The sequence below is a fragment of the Anomaloglossus baeobatrachus genome, chromosome 10 (assembly GCF_048569485.1).
Source record: "Anomaloglossus baeobatrachus isolate aAnoBae1 chromosome 10, aAnoBae1.hap1, whole genome shotgun sequence".
Taxonomy (NCBI): Eukaryota; Metazoa; Chordata; class Amphibia; order Anura; family Aromobatidae; genus Anomaloglossus; species Anomaloglossus baeobatrachus.
Genome location: NC_134362.1, coordinates 14730824 through 14753882, shown reverse-complemented (window position 1 = coordinate 14753882; position 23059 = coordinate 14730824). Strand labels below are relative to the sequence as shown.

At 48.0% G+C, this 23059-nt stretch overlaps 1 protein-coding gene across 1 annotated transcript; it reads right to left on the bottom strand.

The window, feature by feature from the left end:
- On the bottom strand, positions 1–23059 carry LOC142255083 (astacin-like metalloendopeptidase). Its single transcript, XM_075326526.1, has 14 exons — positions 22991–23059; positions 22775–22888; positions 21316–21340; positions 18658–18714; positions 17029–17160; positions 16377–16494; positions 14260–14438; positions 12467–12548; positions 10138–10265; positions 5123–5235; positions 4462–4675; positions 2362–2480; positions 1923–2145; positions 1–552 (listed from the first exon to the last, which is right to left on the bottom strand). The coding sequence occupies exons 1-14, from the start codon at positions 23057–23059 to the stop codon at positions 530–532; spliced, it is 1596 nt and encodes a 531-aa protein (XP_075182641.1). The 3' UTR covers positions 1–529.

The following is a 23059-nucleotide window of genomic DNA, read 5'->3' as shown; positions in this document are numbered from 1 at the left end:
CACAGTCACCAGTCTCGGGCACAGTCACCAGTCTCGGGCACAGTCACCAGACCCGGGCACAGTCACCAGTCTCGGGCACAGTCATCAGACCCGGGCACAGTCACCAGTCCCGGGCACAGTCACCAGTCCCGGGCACAGTCACCAGTCTCGGGCACAGTCACCAGGCCTGCACATGTAGAACTTGGCAAAATGAACATTGTGACTTGATCTTGATTGATGTCCTTTCTGCCATTCTCGCTTACGGCACGTTTCCCATTTCATACATATGCAGAGCGCCACCGGATAATATGCCACAAATCTGCCGCCTTCTACTTTTGTATTTCCAAGTTTTTTGTTTGTTTTTTTTTCCTTAAAATATGTTCATAAAAATTGAAAAAGGACCGGACACAAAGTTTTTGGGGTGAATAGGGTTTTCCTTTCCATTACCACTAAGATCATTGTATGTTTTTTTTTCTTTTGCTTTTTTAAATATTCACATTTTCTCCATAATCCCGGGGTCTTGGCTTCTTGTTTTTGTAAATATTCGTCTTTAGCTGTTGTCGTTTGCAGACACTGAGAAAAAAGAAGGAAAAAAAGACGTCAGTAACATATGGAGGAAACTATCTCCAATAGTGGGACACGCAGTTATTAGTTGTGTTTTTTGTGTGTTTTTTTGCTGTAATGTGCTGGGTGTTTATATTGTAATGCTCCGATCAGTGCCGACATCTCATGTGGCCCCGGGAAAGAATTTGGCCCCAAGTATCAAAATCGATGAAGGAGGGGATGTTCTCTATCCTACATCAGCATCAGGGGCTGGAGGGGGGCGTCACCCATATGGACCGGGGCTGGAGCGGGGCATCACCCACATGGACCGGGGCTGGAGCAGAGCGTCACCCATATGGACCGTGGCTGGAGCAAAGCGTCACCCATATGGACCGGGGCTGGAGCGGGGCGTCACCCACATGGACAGGGGATGGAGCGTAGCGTCACCCACATGGACAGGGGATGGATCGGAACGTAATCCACATGGACCGGGGCCGGAGTGGAGCATAACCCACATGGACGGGGGCTGGAGCGGAGCGTCACCCAGACGGACCGGGGCCGGAGTGGAGCGTCACCCACATGGACGGGGGCTGGAGCGGAGCATCACCCAGATGGACCGGGGCCGGAGTGGAGCATCACCCAGATGGACCGGCGCCAGAGCGGAGTGTCACCCACATGGACGTGGTCCAGAGCGGAGCATCACCCACATGGACGGGAGCCGGAAGGGAGCGTCACGCAGATGTACGGGGGCCGGAGGGGAGCGTCACCCACATGGACGGGGGCCGGAGCGGAGCGTCACCCACATGGACTGGGGCTAGAGCGGAGCATCACCCACATGAACAGGGGCCAGAGGGGAGCATCACCCACATGGACAAGGGCCAGAGGGGAGCGTCACCCACATGGACCGGGGCCGGAGTGGAGTGTCACCCACATGGACAGGGGCCGGAGTGGAGCGTCACCCACATGGACAGGGGCCGGAGTGGAGCGTCACCCACATGGACAGGGGTTGGAGTAGAGCGTCACCCACATGGACAGGGGTTGGAGTAGAGCGTCACTCACATGGACGGGGGCCGGAGTGGAGCGTCACCAACATCGACCGGGGCCGGAGGAGAGCGTCACTCACATGGACGGGGGCCGAAGCGGAGCGTCACCCACATGGACGGGGGCCGAAGCAGAGCGTCACCCACATGGACGGAGACTGGTGAGGAGAGGTGGGACAGCTGCAGTTGAGGTTAGGAGGTGCCCACCTGCCCCTCTCACTAGTTCCAGGGCCTCTTATTGTTTTGGTGTCCCCAGTGCCCCCCTTTCTTGTGTTTTTGTTGTGCATCAGACGCACGTAGGTCTGAACGCACCCCGCCACGCTTGCTACACCCAGCAAGTGTCACACTTCCCTTACTTACCAAAAGTAATTTCGGCCCTAAAGCCCTGCCCCACTGTCTGGGAGTTGCTGGAGAACTTCAGCAGCATCATTTGTCCAGTGGATGATAATCGTAAATCTGTTCTTGTGCCACAATAAGTGCCAAGAACGGGCGCATTGGTGTCACCACCATCTCTAACCGCCAAGTAGTCTTTGGAGCAAGACGGAGACGACTCCAGGTCAAACAATATGAATTTTAGGAACACCTGGAAGAAATTAACACATGATCAAGGGTCCACCCAAGTGTCAGCCCACCCAAGCAGAACCTGCAAATGGGCCACATTATTTATACTTTCCATAATACCCCAACCCCAGATCCTCTGGCCACTGGACCCAGTCCGCCGGACTTGTGGGACGTACAGACTTTGTAATACCGGGCAGTACTGAAGATCCAAAATAATCTATAAAAAGCCTCCACTCACCCTAAACCCAGCGGGAGCAATGATGATGGAGGTGTCCTGGACGCTGTTAGGATAGCTGTCTGGATATTTCGTCGAGGTCACAAAACTATTGTTGGAGGTAAATGTGCCACCGTACACCACTGTAAAATGAAAGAAAAAAATGAAGGCTCCATTGGCGAGCCCATCCTTGGACACTAAGGATCTCAATGACAAGTTCACTTTACAGGACTCATCTGCTGTCCCCCCTGTACTAGCCTCTCATCAGCACCGCAGGACGGAAACGAAAAGTGACTTTATACGTGCCTCGCTCTTTATGTAAATCACGGTTTCTTGTGCAGACCGGGGTCTTCCTCAGCAGCTCCTGTCAGCCCGATAATACAGGCCCTTTCTGTCATGATTCAGGTACACCTCTGCCATTCCTGAGTCATTGCGTGTATCCTGCCTCCGGAAGGGGCCTGTTTGTTCTAGCCTCGTTCAGGGGGTCGCACCACCATATCTTGGTGCTGCTGCCTCCGGGACGCCGCCAGTGATATTTCCGGCTCTGTTGTGTGCTCCGTTCCTCGGAGACGTTCTCTGGTTCTTCTCCTGCTACCTGGTACTGTTTGTCCTAACCTCCGCTCCCCTTGCCTCTCCAGACTTCCATCCCTCTTACCTGACCTTCGTGCTACCAAACTGACCTTACCTATGTTTGCCCCGGCCTGTCCTTATCTCTGTTACTCCTGCCCGTCCGTACCTCCGTCACTCTTGCCCGACCAGTCCTCCGGACTCCGGCCCTGTTTCATGTCCACCACTCCCTTACTTGTTTTCCTGGTTTCCGACCTCGGCTCTGTTCTTTGACTTTGGCTTGTTTGCTCCTCAGTACTGACGTGACATCCCAGCATTGACCCTGACTGATCAACTATCCCTGCTCTTGTGCTAGCGACCTCTAGTGGGCTTTTATCTAACCACACTCAGGAGTTCTTTCCCTACCTGAGCCCCTGCGCCCCGTAGTGCTATCTTGACACTTTCTATGTGGTTGAGGATGTCGTCTACAACATTTCCACCTAGACAAAACCTACAGGCTGGAACAGACGCAAACCATCTCACGAGTCATCAACAGCCCCAAATTTACCAGCCATCCAGATACAATAGCGGGGGACATAAATGCCCCTACCCAAACACCTCCCCCACAAGGTTACCAAGTATAAATAACTCAGCAATGTGCACACAATTTATGACTAAACCAAAGGGAAGATCATCTGCGGAGAGAGGGGTTTTATTATCGTCTGGTGGGGCGCAGTATGGAGTCACTTCTCCTCGGGTGCATCACTGAGTCATGGGTACATTTAGAAACTTGTTTAAAGGGGGGGACAACCACACGGCAGCGGCCCATCCCTACTGTATTTACATCTGGCTGCGTCATATAGGGAGCAGAGGTTACAAGTAGTGATCAGTGAGCGCTCCCATGCTCGGGGGCTCGTAGCTCGTAAAGAGGAGTCGGATGGTCGCAACTCAAGTACCGAGCTCAATGGAAGATCTTCCAGAAAAATGCTCCAGATCCCCATTGATTTCCATTATACTCAGCACACGAGCATTAGCAGTACTGAGCATGGTAGTGTTCGCTCATCACTAATGATGTCCCGTAAGCTCAGGATCAAGACAGTGCAGGAGGATCTTCTGCACTGGTGTCTGCAGTCGCTCACAATGAGAATGTGCTGCAGTTTGATCTTTCCCGCAGATCGGATGGTGCTGGAGCCAAATGCAACCTGATTTATGTGAAAGATCAAGCTGCTGCAATAATTCTTGCTTCATATAGAGCAACTGTGGGGGGGAGGGGGGTGGCAATTTGCCCCTCGGCCCCGCCCTGGTGGTAGAATCCCCCCCAAATACTAAAAAGTATGAAAAGTTGCTATTAATGGTCTGCAGTTTTCGAAAAGACCAGAAGATTCAGTAAATGTGAGGTGGGCGCCCTCGAGACGTTCCCTGAATAAAGTGTAACAGGCAGAAGTCCACGTTCCGACACGTTCCAGCCACTGCTGTGATCCGGTCACCACCATAGATCTGGTCAATGCCACAGCTTCAGCTGACACTGATCTACACCTATGTGCTCCTGTTCCTCCCCGTCGATAGTCGTATCTGTACCTGTGCTGTACGATGCGGAGAAGCTGCTGGAGCAGTTCTGATCGGTGACGTACTCCACCACCATGAATAAGCCGGAAGAAATCAGGACCGGAGGCGGCCGGTTGGGGTCGATCTTCGCCAATATTGAGCTGGATTTAGTGACTCCATTGTACACAATGATTTGAGCGTCACAGTCGATAGGTGAAGAAATGAAGGAGCTAAATTGCAGAAAAACCTGGAGAAAAGAACAGAATGGACGTCACAGGCGGCAAACAATCACCGCCATCATTGCAGAAACACTATATTGAATGTGAAGCAAATAAAGAGGCTGGAGGTGCGCAGCCCACCAAGACGGCTGCCGGCTGCTGAGCCTTTTTTTTTATATATATCAACCTTCCCCTAGAGGAAGGTTCCCCAACTCCAGTCTTCAAGGTCCATCAACAGCGCATGTTCTCCATAGTATTGCTAAGGAAACCCTGAACACATCCATTGTTGGTGTACCTTGAAGACTGGAGTTGGGGAACCTTTCTCTAGAGGACATTTGTGCAATTGAGTGCCCCGTGCCAAGCAGCTGCTGGAAAGTTCACGGGAGGAGGATGGTTGAAAATCAGGGCATGTCCTCGTCCATTGACAGTTAGCCCACAGCCATGAAATACGGATCAAACTCTTGCCCGGACATCACCTTGTTGACAAGAACATGAAGGAGCCATAGACAGTTGTCTTTGGGCAGTGATGGGGACGCATCGCTGGAGGAGAAGCTTCCCGATGACCCCAGTAACTTGGTTCTGCACAGATCTGTCAAGAAGAAGGAGCCATGAACACAGAGATAAGGAGGAGAGTGAGAAAACAGTTATGTTGAGAGGCGGCCATATGTATTAGATAGCAGTTAGCCGAATGTTCCTTGGAACGACTGCTATTCTTCCCAACATACGTATGCTCATCCCAGCTGAGCATGTGTCCCCCTCCTTCCCCATAGAGTGTAAGCTTTCGAGCAGGGCCCTCATTCCTACTGTAGCTGTTGAATTATGTACTATTTTGTTTTTGTCTATACAAGCCCCCACCTGATTGTAAAGTGCTGCGGAATATGTTGGCGCTATATAAATAAACATTATTATTATTATGAGTTCTCAATGGGGAGAGGGGTATACGTCAGTTTCAGACACGTCTGAAGTCAGATCTCCTCCCTGGAGGACAAAGAATTGAATTCCCGATCCTCCCCAATCACGGGAAGAGTCAAGACACCCCCATACAATGTAAACAGTGCAGATTTGGGTGCCGTTAAAGCGCACCAATCACCAGGATTTTCCTATATAACCTAAAGCCAGTGCTATACTGGCACTATCAGGCTGATTCTATACATACAGTGCTATATTGGCACTATCAGGCTGATTCTATACATACAGTGCTATACTGGCACTATCAGGCTGACTCTATACATACAGTGCTATACTGGCACTATCAGGCTGATTCTATACATACAGTGCTATACTGGCACTATCAGGCTGATTCTATACATACAGTGCTATACTGGCACTATCAGGCTGATTCTATACATACAGTGCTATACTGGCACCATCAGGCTGATTCTATACATACAGTGCTATACTGGCGCTATCAGGCTGATTCTATACATACAGTGCTATACTGGCACTATCAGGCTGATTCTATACATACAGTACTATACTGGCACTATCAGGCTGATTCTATACATACAGTGCTATACTGGCACTATCATGCTGATTCTATACATACAGCGCTATACTGGCACTATCAGGCTGATTCTATACATACAGGGCTATACTGGCGCTATCAGGCTGATTCTATACATACAGTGTTATACTGACACTATCAGGCTGATTCTATACATACAGTGCTATACTGGCACTATCAGTCTGATTCTATACATACAGTGTTATACTGGCACTATCAGGCTGATTCTATACATACAGTGTTATACTGGCACTATCAGGCTGATTCTATACATACAGTGCTATACTGGCACTATCAGGCTGACTCTATACATACAGTGCTATACTGGCACTATCAGGCTGATTCTATACATACAGTGCTATACTGGCACTATCAGGCTGATTCTATACATACAGTGTTATACTGGCACTATCAGGCTGATTCTATACATACAGTGCTATACTGGCACTATCAGGCTGATTCTATACATACAGTGCTATACTGGCACTATCAGGCTGATTCTATACATACAGTGCTATACTGGCACTATCAGGCTGACTCTATACATACAGTGCTATACTGGCACTATCAGGCTGAGTCTATACATACAGTGCTATACTGGCACTATCAGGCTGATTCTATACATACAGTGCTATACTGGCACTATCAGGCTGATTCTATACATACAGTGCTATACTGGCACTATCAGGCTGACTCTATACATACAGTGCTATACTGGCACTATCAGGCTGATTCTATACATACAGTGCTATACTGGCACTATCAGGCTGACTCTATACATACAGTGCTATACTGGCACTATCAGGCTGATTCTATACATACAGTGCTATACTGGCACTATCAGGCTGATGCTATACATACCTTTAGTGGTCAGCTCGGATGTTTAGGTTTTGAAACACAAGCAAGTAAAGCTTGTAAAATGAGCAGCTTATTGAGTGACAGCAGCTGCTGATCAGATAATAACAGGGGGGTATTCATAGTTATATCCTCCCCCTGTTATTTATGCTAATTCTATAATTGAATCATTTTACTTTGTGACTAGAAGGACCTGTGCTGATGTCATACCCATGTGACCAGAAGGGGCGGGGCCTCAGTACAGGTCCTTCTAGTCACAAAGTAAAGCAATTCTATAATAGAATTAGCATAAATACAAACTTTACTTGCTTGTGTTTCAAAACCTATACATCCGAGCTGACCACTAAAGATATGTATAGAATCAGCCTGATAGTGCCAGTATAGCACTGTATGTATAGAATCAGCCTGATAGTGCCAGTATAGCACTGTATGTATAGAATCAGCCTGATAGTGCCAGTATAGCACTGTATGTATAGAATCAGCCTGATAGTGCCAGTATAGCACTGTATGTATAGAATCAGCCTGATAGTGCCAGTATAGCACTGTATGTATAAAATCAGCCTGATAGTGCCAGTATAGCACTGTATGTATAGAATCACCCTGATAGCCCCAGTATAGCACTGTATGTATAGAATCAGCCTGATAGTTCCAGTATAGCACTGTATGTATAGAATCAGCCTGATAGCCCCAGTATAGCACTGTATGTATAGAATCAGCCTGATAGTGCCAGTATAGCACTGTATGTATAGAATCAGCCTGATAGTGCCAGTATAGCACTGTATGTATAGAATAAGCCTGATAGTGCCAGTATAGCACTGTATGTATAGAATCAGCCTGATAGTGCCAGTATAGCACTGTATGTATAGAATCAGCCTGATAGTGCCAGTATAGCACTGTATGTATAGAATCAGCCTGATAGCGGCAGTATAGTGCTGTATGTATAGAATCAGCCTGATAGCGCCAGTATAGCACTGTATGTATAGAATCAGCCTGATAGTGCCAGTATAGCACTGTATGTATAGAATCAGCCTGATAGTGCCAGTATAGCACTGTATGTATAGAATCAGCCTGATAGTGCCAGTATAGCCCTGTATGTATAGAATCAGCCTGATAGTGCCAGTATAGCCCTGTATGTATAGAATCAGCCTGATAGTGCCAGTATAGCACTGTATGTATAGAATCAGCCTGATAGTGCCAGTATAGCACTGGCTTTAGGTTATATAGGAAAATCCTGGTGATTGCTGCGCTTTATCCCATATATATTCATATTATATGGGTTTTTTGCTACGATTATACCAGCACTTGTTGATTGGCGGACGTCTTACCGCAGGGACCCCACCATTCCTCAGAAGCAAGGGGCTTCAGAAGCTTAATTTTTCCCTTACACAATGCGCAGTCGCCCGTGTCATTATCGGGAGGCTTTAGTCCCGGACCTAGCTCTGCCCATTTGCAGTCGGAGATTATATAAGCCATGCCCTTGTGGGTCTGGGACAGTTCAAGGACAGTTTCCAAAACTTGGGACAGTTTTCAGATTTGCACCCCATCCCCAAAACTGTGCAGGGAACATCCGCACAGCAGAGGGACAGGAGCCCCTCTCATTATACGGGGGTAGTCTCAGCAAAGACCGCTCCTAGCACAAACACAATTTTGCAGAGGGGCCAGAAAACATCTACAGCAATAGAAAGTCAAACAATTAATGGTTTACATTTTGCAAATTGTGGCTACAAGAAAAAAAAAAAAAGGCAACCTTCTCATCCACACAATTATTGCAGCCTTTGCCAGGATTGTGCGCTCAGCCTCAGATTTGATGCCCATGGAATAATGCCATGAATTTCCATTGGAGACGACCAAAGGGGCCGTGGAGTCAATGGCACCTGAACATTCAGATCAGACATACAGAAAGCGGTTAAGGGAGGAATACTCCAAAAAACCATCACAAGAATATAGGGGTGGATCCAGAATTTTCTGGAATCCAGCCCAAATAGCACAAACTCATAAACTTGTTGAGAAAGGAGAACAAGAGTTTTTATAGTGCAAAGATAACAACTTTTTATTAAACACAGGTGGGGGAATCCATACAGTCATTAAAAACATGTAAAAACATATATGGCGGTCATCCCCTACATAGGGGCATAGTACATAAATTAAGCTGTCAATGTGAACAGTATATACACAGCACGTGCTTAGTGATGCAGGAAAGACACCTAGGTATAGGTTCAACAAACCACAAAAAAGGAAAGTGACCATACATTAGCAGGCAGAGTTAGTGGAACATTCCACAATTGGCGCAGTGCCACAGAATATATCTATAAAGAGTGTGGCAAATATTTATACAAAGCCACTAAACGAATTTATCATTGGGAGCGTTCACACATTATGCTGCCGACATAGTACTACCAAAGCATAACATAAAAGTGGCTGTAATGTGGTTTAAAACCACAGTCAAAGCCTGCATACAGAAGACCTACGTACGTTTCGATGTTTAGGTATATTAAATCTTCGTCAGGGAGGAGGCATGCCTCCTCCCTGACGAAGATTTAATATACCTAAACATCGAAACGTACGTAGGTCTTCTGAGGCTGCAGTGACTGGCGGACCCTTCCCCCGTACTCAGTGAAATTGGTAATGGGCTCTCATGGCACCTTGCTTCATGTATGCAGGCTTTGACTGTGGTTTTAAACCACATTACAGCCACTTTTATGTTATGCTTTGGTAGTACTATGTCGGCAGCATAATGTGTGAACGCTCCCAATGATAAATTCGTTTAGTGGCTTTGTATAAATATTTGCCACACTCTTTATAGATATATTCTGTGGCACTGCGCCAATTGTGGAATGTTCCACTAACTCTGCCTGCTAATGTATGGTCACTTTCCTTTTTTGTGGTTTGTTGAACCTATACCTAGGTGTCTTTCCTGCATCACTAAGCACGTGCTGTGTATATACTGTTCACATTGACAGCTTAATTTATGTACTATGCCCCTATGTAGGGGATGACCGCCATATATGTTTTTACATGTTTTTAATGACTGTATGGATTCCCCCACCTGTGTTTAATAAAAAGTTGTTATCTTTGCACTATAAAAACTCTTGTTCTCCTTTCTCATACAGAAAGCGGTGCCCGATGTCTTACTGCAGTCGTAGAGCCGGTTTAACGTCACCACGTCCAGGCGGCTGAGCCCGTTGCGCTGTCCGATGAACACGTTGGGGTCCGGCTTGGGAATAATTGTTGCTTTTCCACTGGTGTTTGTGAAAGTCGTTCTACAGGATCCGAGGAAAAGAAGACACAAGAACATTGTACTGGAAAAGTCACAATTTTAACATCTGTGGGTTTTTCTGGCTAATGCCGAAAAAATGTCAACCCCAATATGCCCCGGAAATGCTAACTGGGTATGATGTATATAAATAGAAGGCTTCATGTTGTAAATACCGTGATCCAGATACGGAAATTATATATATATATATATATATATATATATATATATATATACACACACTGCCTTGCGAAAGTATTCGCCCCCCTTGAATTTTTCAACCTTTTCCCGCATTTCAGGCTTCAAACATAAAGATAAAAATGTTAATGTTCTGGTGAAGAATCAACAACAAGTGACACAATTGTGAAGGTGAACGATATTTATTGCTTATTTTAAACTTTTTTAAAAAATAAATAACTGAAAATATTATTCATCCCCTTTACTTTCAGTGCAGCAAACTCACTCTAGAAGTTCATTGAGGATCTCTGAATGATGTGATGTTGTCCTAAATGACTGATGATGATAAATATAAGCCCCTGTGTGTAATCAAGTCTCCGTATAAATGCCCCTGCTCTGCGATAGTCTCAGTGTTCTGTGTAAAGTGCAGAGAGCATCATGAAGACCAAGGAACACAACAGGCAGGTCCGTGATACTGTTGTGGAGAAGTTTTAAGGTTTTGGTTACAAAAAGATTTCCAAAACTTTAAACATCCCAAGAAGCCCTGTGCAAGCGATTAATATTGAAATGGAAGGAGGATCATACCACTGCAAATCTACCAAGACCCGGCCGTCCATCCAAACTATCATCTCACACAAGGAGAAGACTGATCAGAGATGCAGCCAAGAGGCCCATGATCCCTCTGGATGATCTGCAGAGATCTACAGCTGAGGTGGGAGAGTCTGTCCATAGCACAACAATCAGTCGTACACTGCACAAATCTGGCCTTTATGGAAGAGTGGCAAGAAGGAAGCCATTTCTCAAAGATATCCATAAAAAGGTATCAACCACTGAGGACTTTCTGTTCTTTTAAACAATTTTTTTATCCATAAAAAGTGTCATTTAAAGTTTGCCACAAGCCACCTGGAGACACCAAACATGTGGAAGAAGGGGCTCTGCTCAGAGGAAACCAAAATCAAACTATTTGGGCCCAATGCCAAACGATATGTTTGGCATAAAAGCAACACAGCTCATCCCCCTGAACACACCATCCCCACTGTCAAACATGGTGGTGGCAGCATCATGGTTTGGGCCTGCTTTTCTTCAGCAGGGACAGGGAAGAATGTTAAAATTGATGGGAAGATGGATGGAGCCAAATATAGTACCATTCTTGAAGAAAACCTGTTGCAAAAGACCTGAGACTGGGACGGAGATTTGTCTCCAACAAGACAATGATCCCAAACATAAAGCAAAATCTACAATGGAATGGTTCACAAATAAACGTATCCAGGTGTTAGAATGGCCAAGTCACAGTCCAGACCTGAACCCAATCGAGAATCTGTGGAAAGAGCTTAAAACTGCTGCTCACAAACGCCTCCATCCAACCTCACTCAGCTCCAGCTGTTTACAAAGGAAGAATGGGCGAGAATTTCAGCCTCTCCATGTGCAAAACTGATAGACACATACCCCAAGAGACTGCAGCTGTAATCGCAGCAAAAGGGGGTGCTACAAAGTGTTATCTTACAGGGGATGAATAATATTGCACGCCCCAATTTTCAGTTTATTATTTTTGAAAAAAAGATTAAAATAAGCAATAAATATCATTCAACTTCACAATTGTGTCACTTGTTGTTGATTCTTCACCAGAACATTAACATTTTATCTTTATGTTTGAAGCCTGAAATGTGGGAAAAGGTTGAAAAATTCAAGGGGGCCGAATACTTTCGCAAGGCACTGTATATATATATATATATATATGAATATATATATATATATATATATATATATATATATACCGTATATATATATATATATATATATATATATATAAATCACATGATTCTAGCAGTGCATCATTTATTGACGCTACATTCCCCTAAATGCAGCCCAGGGCTCGGACCATTTTAACCAGTCAGTTGCCATTTATAGGGGAAAGTTGTAAGTTTCCGAAAAGTTACCCTGTGATGTTGTAGAAGAATTTGTAATGAAAGCGGACGAGCTGCTGGGACAATCCCTTTAGGCACGGTGCACGTTGCGGCTGGCAGCACTCACCTGCTGTAATGCATGACGGAGTTATAGTTGTACGGCGTGTTCAGAGTGTCTCCCTTGTCTAACTGGAAATCTCCTTGGTTCACTAGAAATAAGAACCGAGTCAAGAGTTACTCTCATGATCCAGGCCGGCTTTTCCCTGCTGTGGTTACACCCAGCTCTAGCCTGGTCATGTCAGGGGTTAATTTCCCTGCCTTGTTCCGGATCCCGGGACGCTATATCTTGCCTCTCTACCTATAGTTCAGTGCCAGTGATAGTTCTGCCTTGCAGTGTGTATACTGGCTCTGGTGAGTGTTTCCGATCTGTCCTGCCTCCCTGCTACTGTATCCTGACTTTTACCCTGCCCTGTTCGTCTGCCTGTCCTGGTCCCTGACTACCCGGTCCTGTCTGCTGTTTTCCACTGTCCTGACCTGTTTGTCCTCCTCCCTTACCTGTATTTGGACTTCCCGGCCGCTGACCTGTATCCTCGCTCCTGACTCCAGCATTCGTCTCTCCCCTTTGGTTTGTACGCTTCTCTTTGGTTCCTGACTCTTTGCTAGCTCCTGACCTCCCCGGGCTTCTGTATTACACCTCTTGCTGCTGACTCTGATTACTGACTTCTCTGCTGACCCCTAGTGGTTGTTTGCTAAACTGCACTCTGAAGCTATATTACCTGTGGCTTCAGTAACTTCAGTAGTGCAGCCTGACATTTACATTATAACTGTCATGTCTGTAGAATGTTCTATATATCATCTTCTAGCTCCTCCCCTGTATCTGTATCATCCTCTAGCTCCTTCCCTGTATCTGTATCATCCTCTAGCTCCTCCCCTGTGTCTGTATCATCCTCTAGCTCCTCCCCTGTATCTGTATCATCCTCTAGCTCCTCCCTTGTGTCTGTATCATCCTCTAACTCCTCCCCCATATCTGTATCATCCTCTAGCTCCTTCCCTGTGTCTGCATCATCGTTTAGCTCCTCCCCCATGTCTGTATCATCTTCTAGCTCCTCCCCCTTGTCTGTATATCCTCTAGCTCCTCTCACATGTCTGTATCATCCTCTAGCTCCTCCCACGTGTCTCTATCATCCTTTAGATCCTCCCCTGTGTATCATGCTGTAGCTCCTCCCCTGTGCCTGTATCATCCTCTAGCTCCTCCCCTGTGTCTATATCATCCTCTAGCTTCTCCCCCTTGTCTGTATCATCCTCTAGCTCCTCCCACGTTTCTCTATCATCCTCTAGCTCCTCCTCTGTGTCTGTATCATCCTCTAGCTCCTCCCCTGTGTCTGTATCATCCTCTAGCTTCTCCCCTGCGTCTGTATCATCCTCTAGTTCCTTCCCTGCGTCTGTATCATCCTCTAGCTCCTCCTCTGTGTCTGTATCATCCTCTAGTTCCTCCCCTGTGTCTGTATCATCCTCTAGCTCCTCCCCTGTGTCTGTATCATCCTCACACATGCAGCCATGTCACCCGAGTAGAAGCTGAACCTAAGATGGATCAGTGAATGTCGAAGGGCAGGGACCCCCGCCGATCACTTGGTGCATCCCGTCACCAGGCAACCCCCGATAATGGTGGACCGGCATGAGGGCAGAGTTGCACCGCCACCGATCCAATATTAATGGCTAGATATACATGTTGCTCATAGCCTATAGTATGGCTCCGCACGCCAGTCACATGTAATGCCTCGAACACCTCCCCGCCATTGTGCACGGCCTATGCAAGATCTGTACAAGACTCAGACCAGCCATGAACAGGCTCCTGGCACCACCAGACTGGGCAAGTAGAAGGGGCCTCCTAGCGTTCTAGCGGTAGAGCCGCATCCTCACCTGAGGAGATGTACTGCCACATTATGTCCACGTAGTTGTCCCTGTCCGGCCTGGTGTGCTCATGGTTGATGCTGAGAGCGTGCATCACTTCATGCTGGATCACTCCGTAGCTCATACATCTTGTTGACTGGAGACTTACCGGCTGCCCGTTTCCATTTTTACCAATGTAGGACCAGCAGCTACACAAGAAACGTAACCAGAATTAGTCTCCCCTTTGTGTATAGCAACCTCTATTGGGGCGCAGAGCCCTGAGCCTCGTGATTGTGGGGTCCTAGTGGTTGAAGCCCCCACTGAGATAGTTATGGTCCATCCCGTGGCTTTGTCTGAACATCTCCCTAGCCATCTGTACTGCACACAGTCGGTCAGACACTCGTGTGAACGGCTGGTGTGTAACTAAACTATGCACACCCCCGATACAATCTGATCTCAAAGGCTTAAAGAAGAATGATTACCCCATCTAATTGACGGGAGAACACACCCCGTTATGGAGTCTCCTGAATATGAAGCTACAATTGGCGCCACTTAGTTTGCCCCTTGGGGGTCCACATTGGCCACACCTTGGACATGTGAGGTTGCCATCAAACACAAGTATGGAAAATGTGTCCTTGAAGGTGGACATAGACTAAGTGGCTCAATCTGAACCCGTCTATGCACACGGGAGATGGAGGAGGAGAACAGGGAGAGGATGCAGGACAACAAGGAGATGGAGGAGAACAACAGGGAGATGGAGGAGGAGAGGAGGACAACAAGGAGATGGAGGGGAGAACAAAAAAGATGGAGGGGGAGAACAAAAGAGATGTAGGGGAGGACAGGGAGATGGAGCAGGAGGACAGGGAGGGGATGCAGGACAATAAGGAGATGGAGGAGAACAACAGGGAGATGGAGGAGGAGAGGAGGACAACAAGGAGATGGAGGGGGAGAACAAAAAAGATGGAGGGGAGGACAGGGAGGGGATGGAGGAGAACAATAAGGAGATGAAGGAAAACAGGGAGATTATGGAGGAGAACAGGGAAATGATGGAGGAGAATAGGGAGATGATGGAGGAGAACAGGGAAATGATGGAGGAGAATAGGGAGATGATGGAGGAGAACTGGGAGAGGATAGTGAAGAACAGCGAGATGATGGAGGAGAACAGGGGGAAGATAGAGGAGAACAAGGAGAGGATGGAGCAGAACAAGAAGAGGATGGAGAACAAGAAGAGGAGGGAGCAGAACAAGGAGATGATGGAGGAAAACAGGGAGATGATGGAGAACAAGGAGACGATGGGAAACAGGGAGATGGTGAAGGAGAACGGGGAGAGGATGGAGGAGAACAGGGGGAGGATGGAGGAGAACAGGGAGATGATGGAGAACAGGGAGATGATGGAGGAGAACAGGGAGATGGAGGAGAACAGGGAGATGATGGAGGAGAACAAGGAGAGGATGTAGGAGAACAAGGAGAGGATGTAGGAGAACAAGGCGATAATGGAGGAGAACAAGGAGATGATGGAGAACAGGGAGATGGTGAAGGAGAACAAGGAAATGATGGAGGAGAACAAGGAAATGATGGAGGAGAACAAGGGAATGATGGAGGAGAACAAGGGAATGATGGAGGAGAACAAGGAAATGATGGAGGAGAACAGGGAGATGATGGAGGAGAACAAGGAGATGACGGAGAACAGGGATATGGTGGTTGGGAGCTTCCTCGTGACAAATCTATGCACACAGGGAGATGGAGGAAGAGAACAAGGAGATGATGGAGGAGAACCTGGAGATGATGGAGGAGAACAGGGAGATGATGGAGGAGAACAAGGAGATGATGGAGGAGAACAAGGAGATGATGGAGGAGAACCTGGAGATGATGGAGGAAGATAACAGGGAGATGATGGTCAGGAGCTGCCTTGTGGCTACGTCCTACCCACTGGGGCCACATGAGGGAAGGGGCAGAGGAATTTGGATTAGGAGTTTAAAGCAAATAGCCGGCTGAGCAGGAGGATCCACGTTAATATGAAGGTTGCAGTCTGGTGGTACAGAGGCGATACACACACATTAGTAACTATTATTTCTTAAAAAAAACCCACCCCTATCCTTTAATATTCATGTCATTTTTACACTACAGCCGGCCTGACTGTCTCTTACCCCGGGGTGTTTTCGATGCTGATGTAGCTCATCTCAGACGTTCTCTCTATAAATCGCACACAGCACACAGTATAGAACTCCTCGAGGGCCGATCTAATTAAACCCTTCTCGTAATTAGCTGCAAAAAAATATATAAATTAATCAAACACTAATAGTGACCCTAAAATAAGAGGTGACCCGGAAAAACAAATAAGGTGTCCACCTGCTAAAATCCCCAGCAATCAGATCTCCCTGCAGCACCCCCACAGGGGAAAAGAGGTACCACACACCTTCATTTAAACCAATGGGCGGTCTGTGTAAATCTGAATATTTTCAGTCCTCCAGAGCGAAAGACACCAACTATTCTCCACTCAGCCTCATATTGGATGGTGCTGGGTGCAGTGCACCGTGTGTAAAGGTTGCACAGTATGGTGCTCAATAATAGTACCGCACCTTAGTCAGATACACCGGTGCCTATAAGAAGTGCAGTACAATAGATCGGAAATATACTACAGACTGCAAATAAAGCAAAGTAATCTACAAGGATAATAGACCATATAATATTTGTGGTGGTCACAAGCCTCATGGGCTGGCCCCATGTGAGATGCCCCCTATAGTGAGGGTCAGATTATCCCATAGAAATGGCCAAACAGCAAAATCCTCAAACACTCACAGTACGTGGCATCAATGGTAAATGGCACACTGACCACGCCGGCCACCTTCTGCCATCTGCAGGATCCACATTGAAGGACACTGCGGCCAAGATGCCGAGCAATGTCACCCTGGAACAAGGGCCTGGAGACATCTAGAAGAAGACATAGTAAGGGGTCATATTCAGCAATACATAATTGGCTTTCAGATCCATGAAAACGAGAAGACTTTGTGGGTTCCCTTCATATTGTGCTGATTGCAGACTATGGAAGCTGATCCTGGCCATGTCAGGCAATCAGAAGCTCACAGCAAGTGACGGGGAGAGCCTCTGCTCCTATACCGGAAGCAGCAGGGGCGGGGCCTTGGCTCCTATACCGCAAGCAGCAGGGGCGGGGCCTTGGCTCCTATATCGCAAGCAGCAGGGGCGGGGCATTGGCTCTTATAACGGAAGCAACAGGGGCGGGGCCTTGGCTACTATACTGGAAGCAGCGGGGGCGGGGCTTTGGATTCTCTGTCACAAGCAGCAGGGGCGGGGCCTTGGCTCCTATACCGCAAGCAGCAGGGACGAGGCATTGGCTCCTATACTGGAAGCAGCGGGGGCGAGGTTTTAGCTCCTATACTGGAAGCAGCGGGGGCGAGGCTTTGGCTCCTCTACTAGATGCAGCAAGGGTAGCGCCTTCGCTCCTCTACCAGACACAGCAGGGGTGGGGTCTTGGCTCCTCTACCAGACACAGCAGGGGTGGGGTCTTGGCTCCTCTACCAGATGCAGCAGGGGCGGGGTCTTGGCTCCTCTACCAGACACAGCAGGGGCGGGGTCTTGGCTCCTCTACCAGACACGGCAGGGGCGGGGTCTTGGCTCCTCTACCAGATGCAGCAGGGGCGGGGTCTTGGCTCATCTACCAGATGCAGCAGGGGCAGGGTCTTGGCTCCTCTACCAGACACAGCAGGGGTGGGGTCTTGGCTCCTCTACCAGACACAGCAGGGGCGGGGTCTTGGCTCCTCTACCAGATGCAGCAGGGGCAGGGTCTTGGCTCCTCTACCAGACACAGCAGGGGTGGGGTCTTGGCTCCTCTACCAGACACAGCAGGGGCGGGGTCTTGGCTCCTCTACCAGACACAGCAGGGGCGGGGTCTTGGCTCCTCTACCAGACACAGCAGGGGTAGGGCCTTGGCTCCTCTACCAGACACAGCAGGGACGGGGTCTTGGCTCCTCTATCAGATGCAGCAGGGGCGGGGTCTTGGCTCCTCTACCAGACACAGCAGGGGCGGGGTCTTGGCTCCTCTACCAGATGCAGCAGGGGCGGGGTCTTGGCTCCTCTTCCAGACACAGCAGGGACGGGGTCTTGGCTCCTCTACCAGACACAGCAGGGACGGGGTCTTGGCTCCTCTACCAGACACAGCAGGGGCGGGGTCTTGGCTCCTCTACCAGATGCAGCAGGGGCGGGGTCTTGGCTCCTCTTCCAGACACAGCAGGGGCGGGGCCGTGAGACTCTCTACAGATCTGGACATTAGATTGTTCTGTGCATTAAAACCAGTATTATCTTGTAGGGGGATGAGGAAGCAAAACGGGAGGAGTCCGATCATGATATTTCTGCACTGTATAAACCCGCTGCAGCGACTTCACCCCATATAAAATAATGTAAATATCTTACTGGCATTAGCGGAAAGTATAATATCAGAAATGGTTTTCTGCTTCTCCTTCACAGATTCTAGAAGAAAAAATGACACAATAAAATGTTCAGAGTCACAGAATCATCAGCAGTCGCCCGTCATGGAGAAGGTGGCGCTGATCGTCCGCCTCCACCCGATCTAAACCTCAGCCGGGCTGTGTGTTACTGACGTGCCCAAAGGACACGGACCAGCTAATAAATTAGCACTCCCCCCGCACAAATCTCCAACACTTCCATAATCCATTTCTGCAGTAATCGCATGCACATCACTCGTGACCACTGCAGTCAATCACTGACTTCAGAAGTGACAGCCTGTACAGCGCCTATCCACTGAGGTGATGACTGCATGTGACCACTAGAGGCAAATCTTAAGAAGTAGTGGTCAAGTGCTGAGGTCTGTGATTGACTGCAGTGGTTAAATGAGTGATGTACTGCATACGATATCAGAAAGGAAGCACAAAACCCATGGACGTTCAGTTCGGCAGGTTCCACCGGACTTTAGATAAAGTTCGGTTTTGGACCCGGACTTGACCTGAATCTCAATGGAAGTCACTGATTGGGCAGTTCGGGTCTCCGCCCACATACAGCCATAAACAGATCACTTCCAGGGGTGGGTGGTTGGGTTTTTCCATATTTATTTTTGGGTGCACACTACATCCGATCACACTGTTGTTACCTCCAGTGCCAGCCGATCAAACACTGCAAGGGGTCGTACCAGGCTGAGGACCGAGCGTACCCGAGCACCGAGTGTACCCGAGCACCGAGCGTATCCGAGCACCGACCGTACCCAAGCACCGAGAGTACGCGAGCCCCGAGCGTACCCGAGCCCCGAGAGTATCCGAGCACCGAGCGTACCCGAGCACCGAGCGTACCCGAGCACCGAGCGTATCTGAGCACTGAGCGTACCCAAGCACCGAGCGTATCTGAGCACTGAGCGTACCTGAGCACCGAGCATATCCGAGCACTGAGCGTACCCGAGCACAGAGTGTCCCCCTTGCATTGAGCGTACCCGAGCACCGAGCGTACCCGAGCACCGAGCATACCCGAGCACTGAGTGTACCTGAGCACCGAGTGTATCCGAGCACTGAGCATACCCGAGCACCGAACGTATCTGAGCACTGAGCGTACCCGAGCACTGAGCGTATCTGAGCACTGAGCGTACCCGAGCACCGAGCGCACCTGAGCACCGAGGATACCCGAGCACTGAGTGTACCCGAGCACCGAGCGTATCTGAGCACTGAGCGTACCCAAGCACAGCGAAGCTCGCATGAGTGGTGTTCAAAGGTAAAGCATTCAATCTCTTTTTTTTGTAAAGTCAACGTTTGGTACAGTATATATATATATATATTCTAATATATAAAGCTGAGTGTATGTATGTGTGTCTCCGCTAAAGGAATCCGCACCGTCGCATTTACAATCACGAAATTTTGCACAGACGCCTCATGTGACCCAGGGAACGTCATAGACTATGTTTGGATGAGAAAATTTAACCCCGCGCTTTACGGCTACTCTCCAAAAAAAAGGCCTTCCATTAAAGTCAATGGAGATGCGAGCTATAGGTTATTAATAGGAATTGTGTGTGGTTGCTGTAGAAACAAAATTAATTGTCAGTAAAAGAAGCCGATGTTTGAGGTAATAAGATGTCAGTGGGGAGATGGATGGAGAGACAGAAAGAGAAACAGAGACAGACAGGGAAAGAGATAGAGAGAGAGGCAGAACATCAAAGAGAGACAGAGGCGGACAAGCACAGACAGATGGAGAGGGAAAGAGACAGAGACAAGGAAAGACAAAGAGACAGAGACAGATTGGAAAAGATACAGATGGGGAAAGAGACAGAGACAAGGAAAGAGACAAGTAAAGAGACAGACAGAGGCAGACAGGCACAGACAGACGGACAGGGAAAGAGACAGAGACAGATGGGGAAAGAAACAGACGAGGAAAGAGACAGAGACAAGTAAAGAGACAGACAGAGGCAGACAGGCACCGACAGACGGACAGGGAAACAGACAGAGACAGATGGGGAAAGAAACAGACGGGGAAAGAGACAGACAGGGAAAGAGACAGACAGATAGAGAGAGACAGACAGACACAGAGATAGAGACAGACTGATACAGAGACAGACAGAGAGACTGATATAGACAGAGAGGCACAGACAGAAACTCGGAGAGTGACAGTTACTATCTCGGGCAACGCCTGGGTACTACAGCTAATATATATATATATATGGAAAAAATGAGGAAATCCAGCGAGGACTCAGCAAACCAGGATTGGAGTAAAATTTTCATTTCTTTATTGATCTTCAAAAGTTAAAAAAGGACCCACAAGGATCAGGAACCAATGTGAATGGCAAAAAACCAGCGCAAATGGGACTACACGTTTCGGCGGCCTTGTCCGCCTTCCTCACGGTCCAAACCATAGCTGGAGCTGGACGCTGGTCTACATACTCTGATATATACCGTATATATATATATTTATATATAAAATCCTGTTTTTTGATCTTTTAAAAGTTTACAAATTGCAGAAGCTATCGAGGTTCCCTTGGCCGAGTCCACTGTGCAGGTCTATGGGGTGGTGACCCCGGATCAGCGCTCGGCCCTTATACCTGGTGATTGGGGAATAATCGGATCACATTGTACTTACTGGAGCCCGGAGCAGATGAGGCCGGCTAGAAAATGGAAAATACATTGTATTAGGGAGAGTTTGATATTTTGCAACATAAATGTTACAATTCAAAGCAAACAGAGCAGGTTTTATCTGAACCTTATTCTCCGAATTCTAACCCTTCGTCACCCACACGCCATCCGTAGAGAGCGACAGCATTATGGGACATTGAAAAAAATAAATGCCAGTGTTTAATGTCTTTCACTACATTATAAAGGTAACGTAATCAGTCATATAAAAACTAGAACTCGCAGGAAAAACACCCAAGACCTTGTACAGCCAGAGATGACGGGGGAGGGGAACAACAACAACAAAAGTTGCAACTGTACAATGCCGCATATTATCAAGCAGCAACACTCAGGGAGCGCAGCCTCCCCCTGCACAAGGGCCGAAAAACAAGTTTTTGAAGCAGAAATTCTCTATAAAATTTTGGAGGTTCTGCTCTGTGCATAAAAGATTTTTATTTATTTATTTTTTGGGGGGCAGGTTTTGTCCACAAAAGGGGGAAAAAAAGCAAACAAAAAAACCCAAAAACATAAACAGGGTGGCACGGTGGCTCAGTGGTTAGCACTGCAGTCTTGTGTTGGCTCAGTTGTTAGCACTGCAGTCTTGTGGTGGCTCAGTGGTTAGCACTGCAGTCTTGTGGTGGCTCAGTTGTCAGTACGGCAGTCTTGTGGTGGCTCAGTGGTTAGCACTGCAGTCTTGTGGTGGCTCAGTTGTTAGCACTGCAGTCTTGTGGTGGCTCAGTGATTAGCACTGCAGTCTTGTGGTGTCTTAGTGGTTAGCGCTGCAGTCTTGTGGTGGCTCAGTGGTTAGCACGTCAGTCTTGTCGTGGCTCAGTGGTTAGCACTGCAGTCTTGTCGTGGCTCAGTGGTTAGCACTGCAGTCTTGTCGTGGCTCAGTGGTTAGCACTGCAGTCTTGTCGTGGCTCAGTGGTTAGCACTGCAGTCTTGTCATGGCTCAGTGGTTAGCACTGCAGTCTTGTCGTGGCTCAGTGGTTAGCCCTGCAGTCTTGTGGTGTCTCAGTGGTTAGCACTGCAGTCTTGTCGTGGATCAGTGGTTAGCACTGCAGTCTTGTCGTGGATCAGTGGTTAGCACTGCAGTCTTGTCGTGGCTCAGTGGTTAGCACTGCAGTCTTGTCGTGGCTCAGTGGTTATCATTGCAGCCTTGCAGCGCTGGGGTCCTGGGTTCGAATCCCACCAAGGACACCATCTGCAAGGAGTTTGTATGTTCTCCCCGTGTTTGCGTGGGTTTCCTCCGGGGTCTCCGGTTTCCTCCCACACTCCAAAGACATACAGATAGGGAATTTAGATTGTGAGCCCCAATGGGGACAGTGTTGCCAATGTATATAAAGCGCTGCGGAATTAACAGTGCTATATAAATGAATAAATATTATTATTATTATTATATTATTAACCCTTTAGGATAATTTCCTTACATATCTTTTGCTTGCAAATCTTGGCGGATTCTCCAGAGCTCCAGACAAGTTTTGTGCAGTTTTCTGAGTGGTACCTCCAAATTTTTTGGGGGCAGAATTTTCACTTAGTTTCTGCTTAAAAAAACAAACAAAAGACAAATCCTCTTTGTGCACAAAGCCTTAGAATAATATGAAGCGTCCGCCTTATAAATCCGCAGCGTTTCCTATGGGACGTACCTGTAGCGGCAGCGCAGATCCGAGGGCGCAGAGCGCAGCGGAGGCCAGGAGTGCGAGGACCGGTGCCAT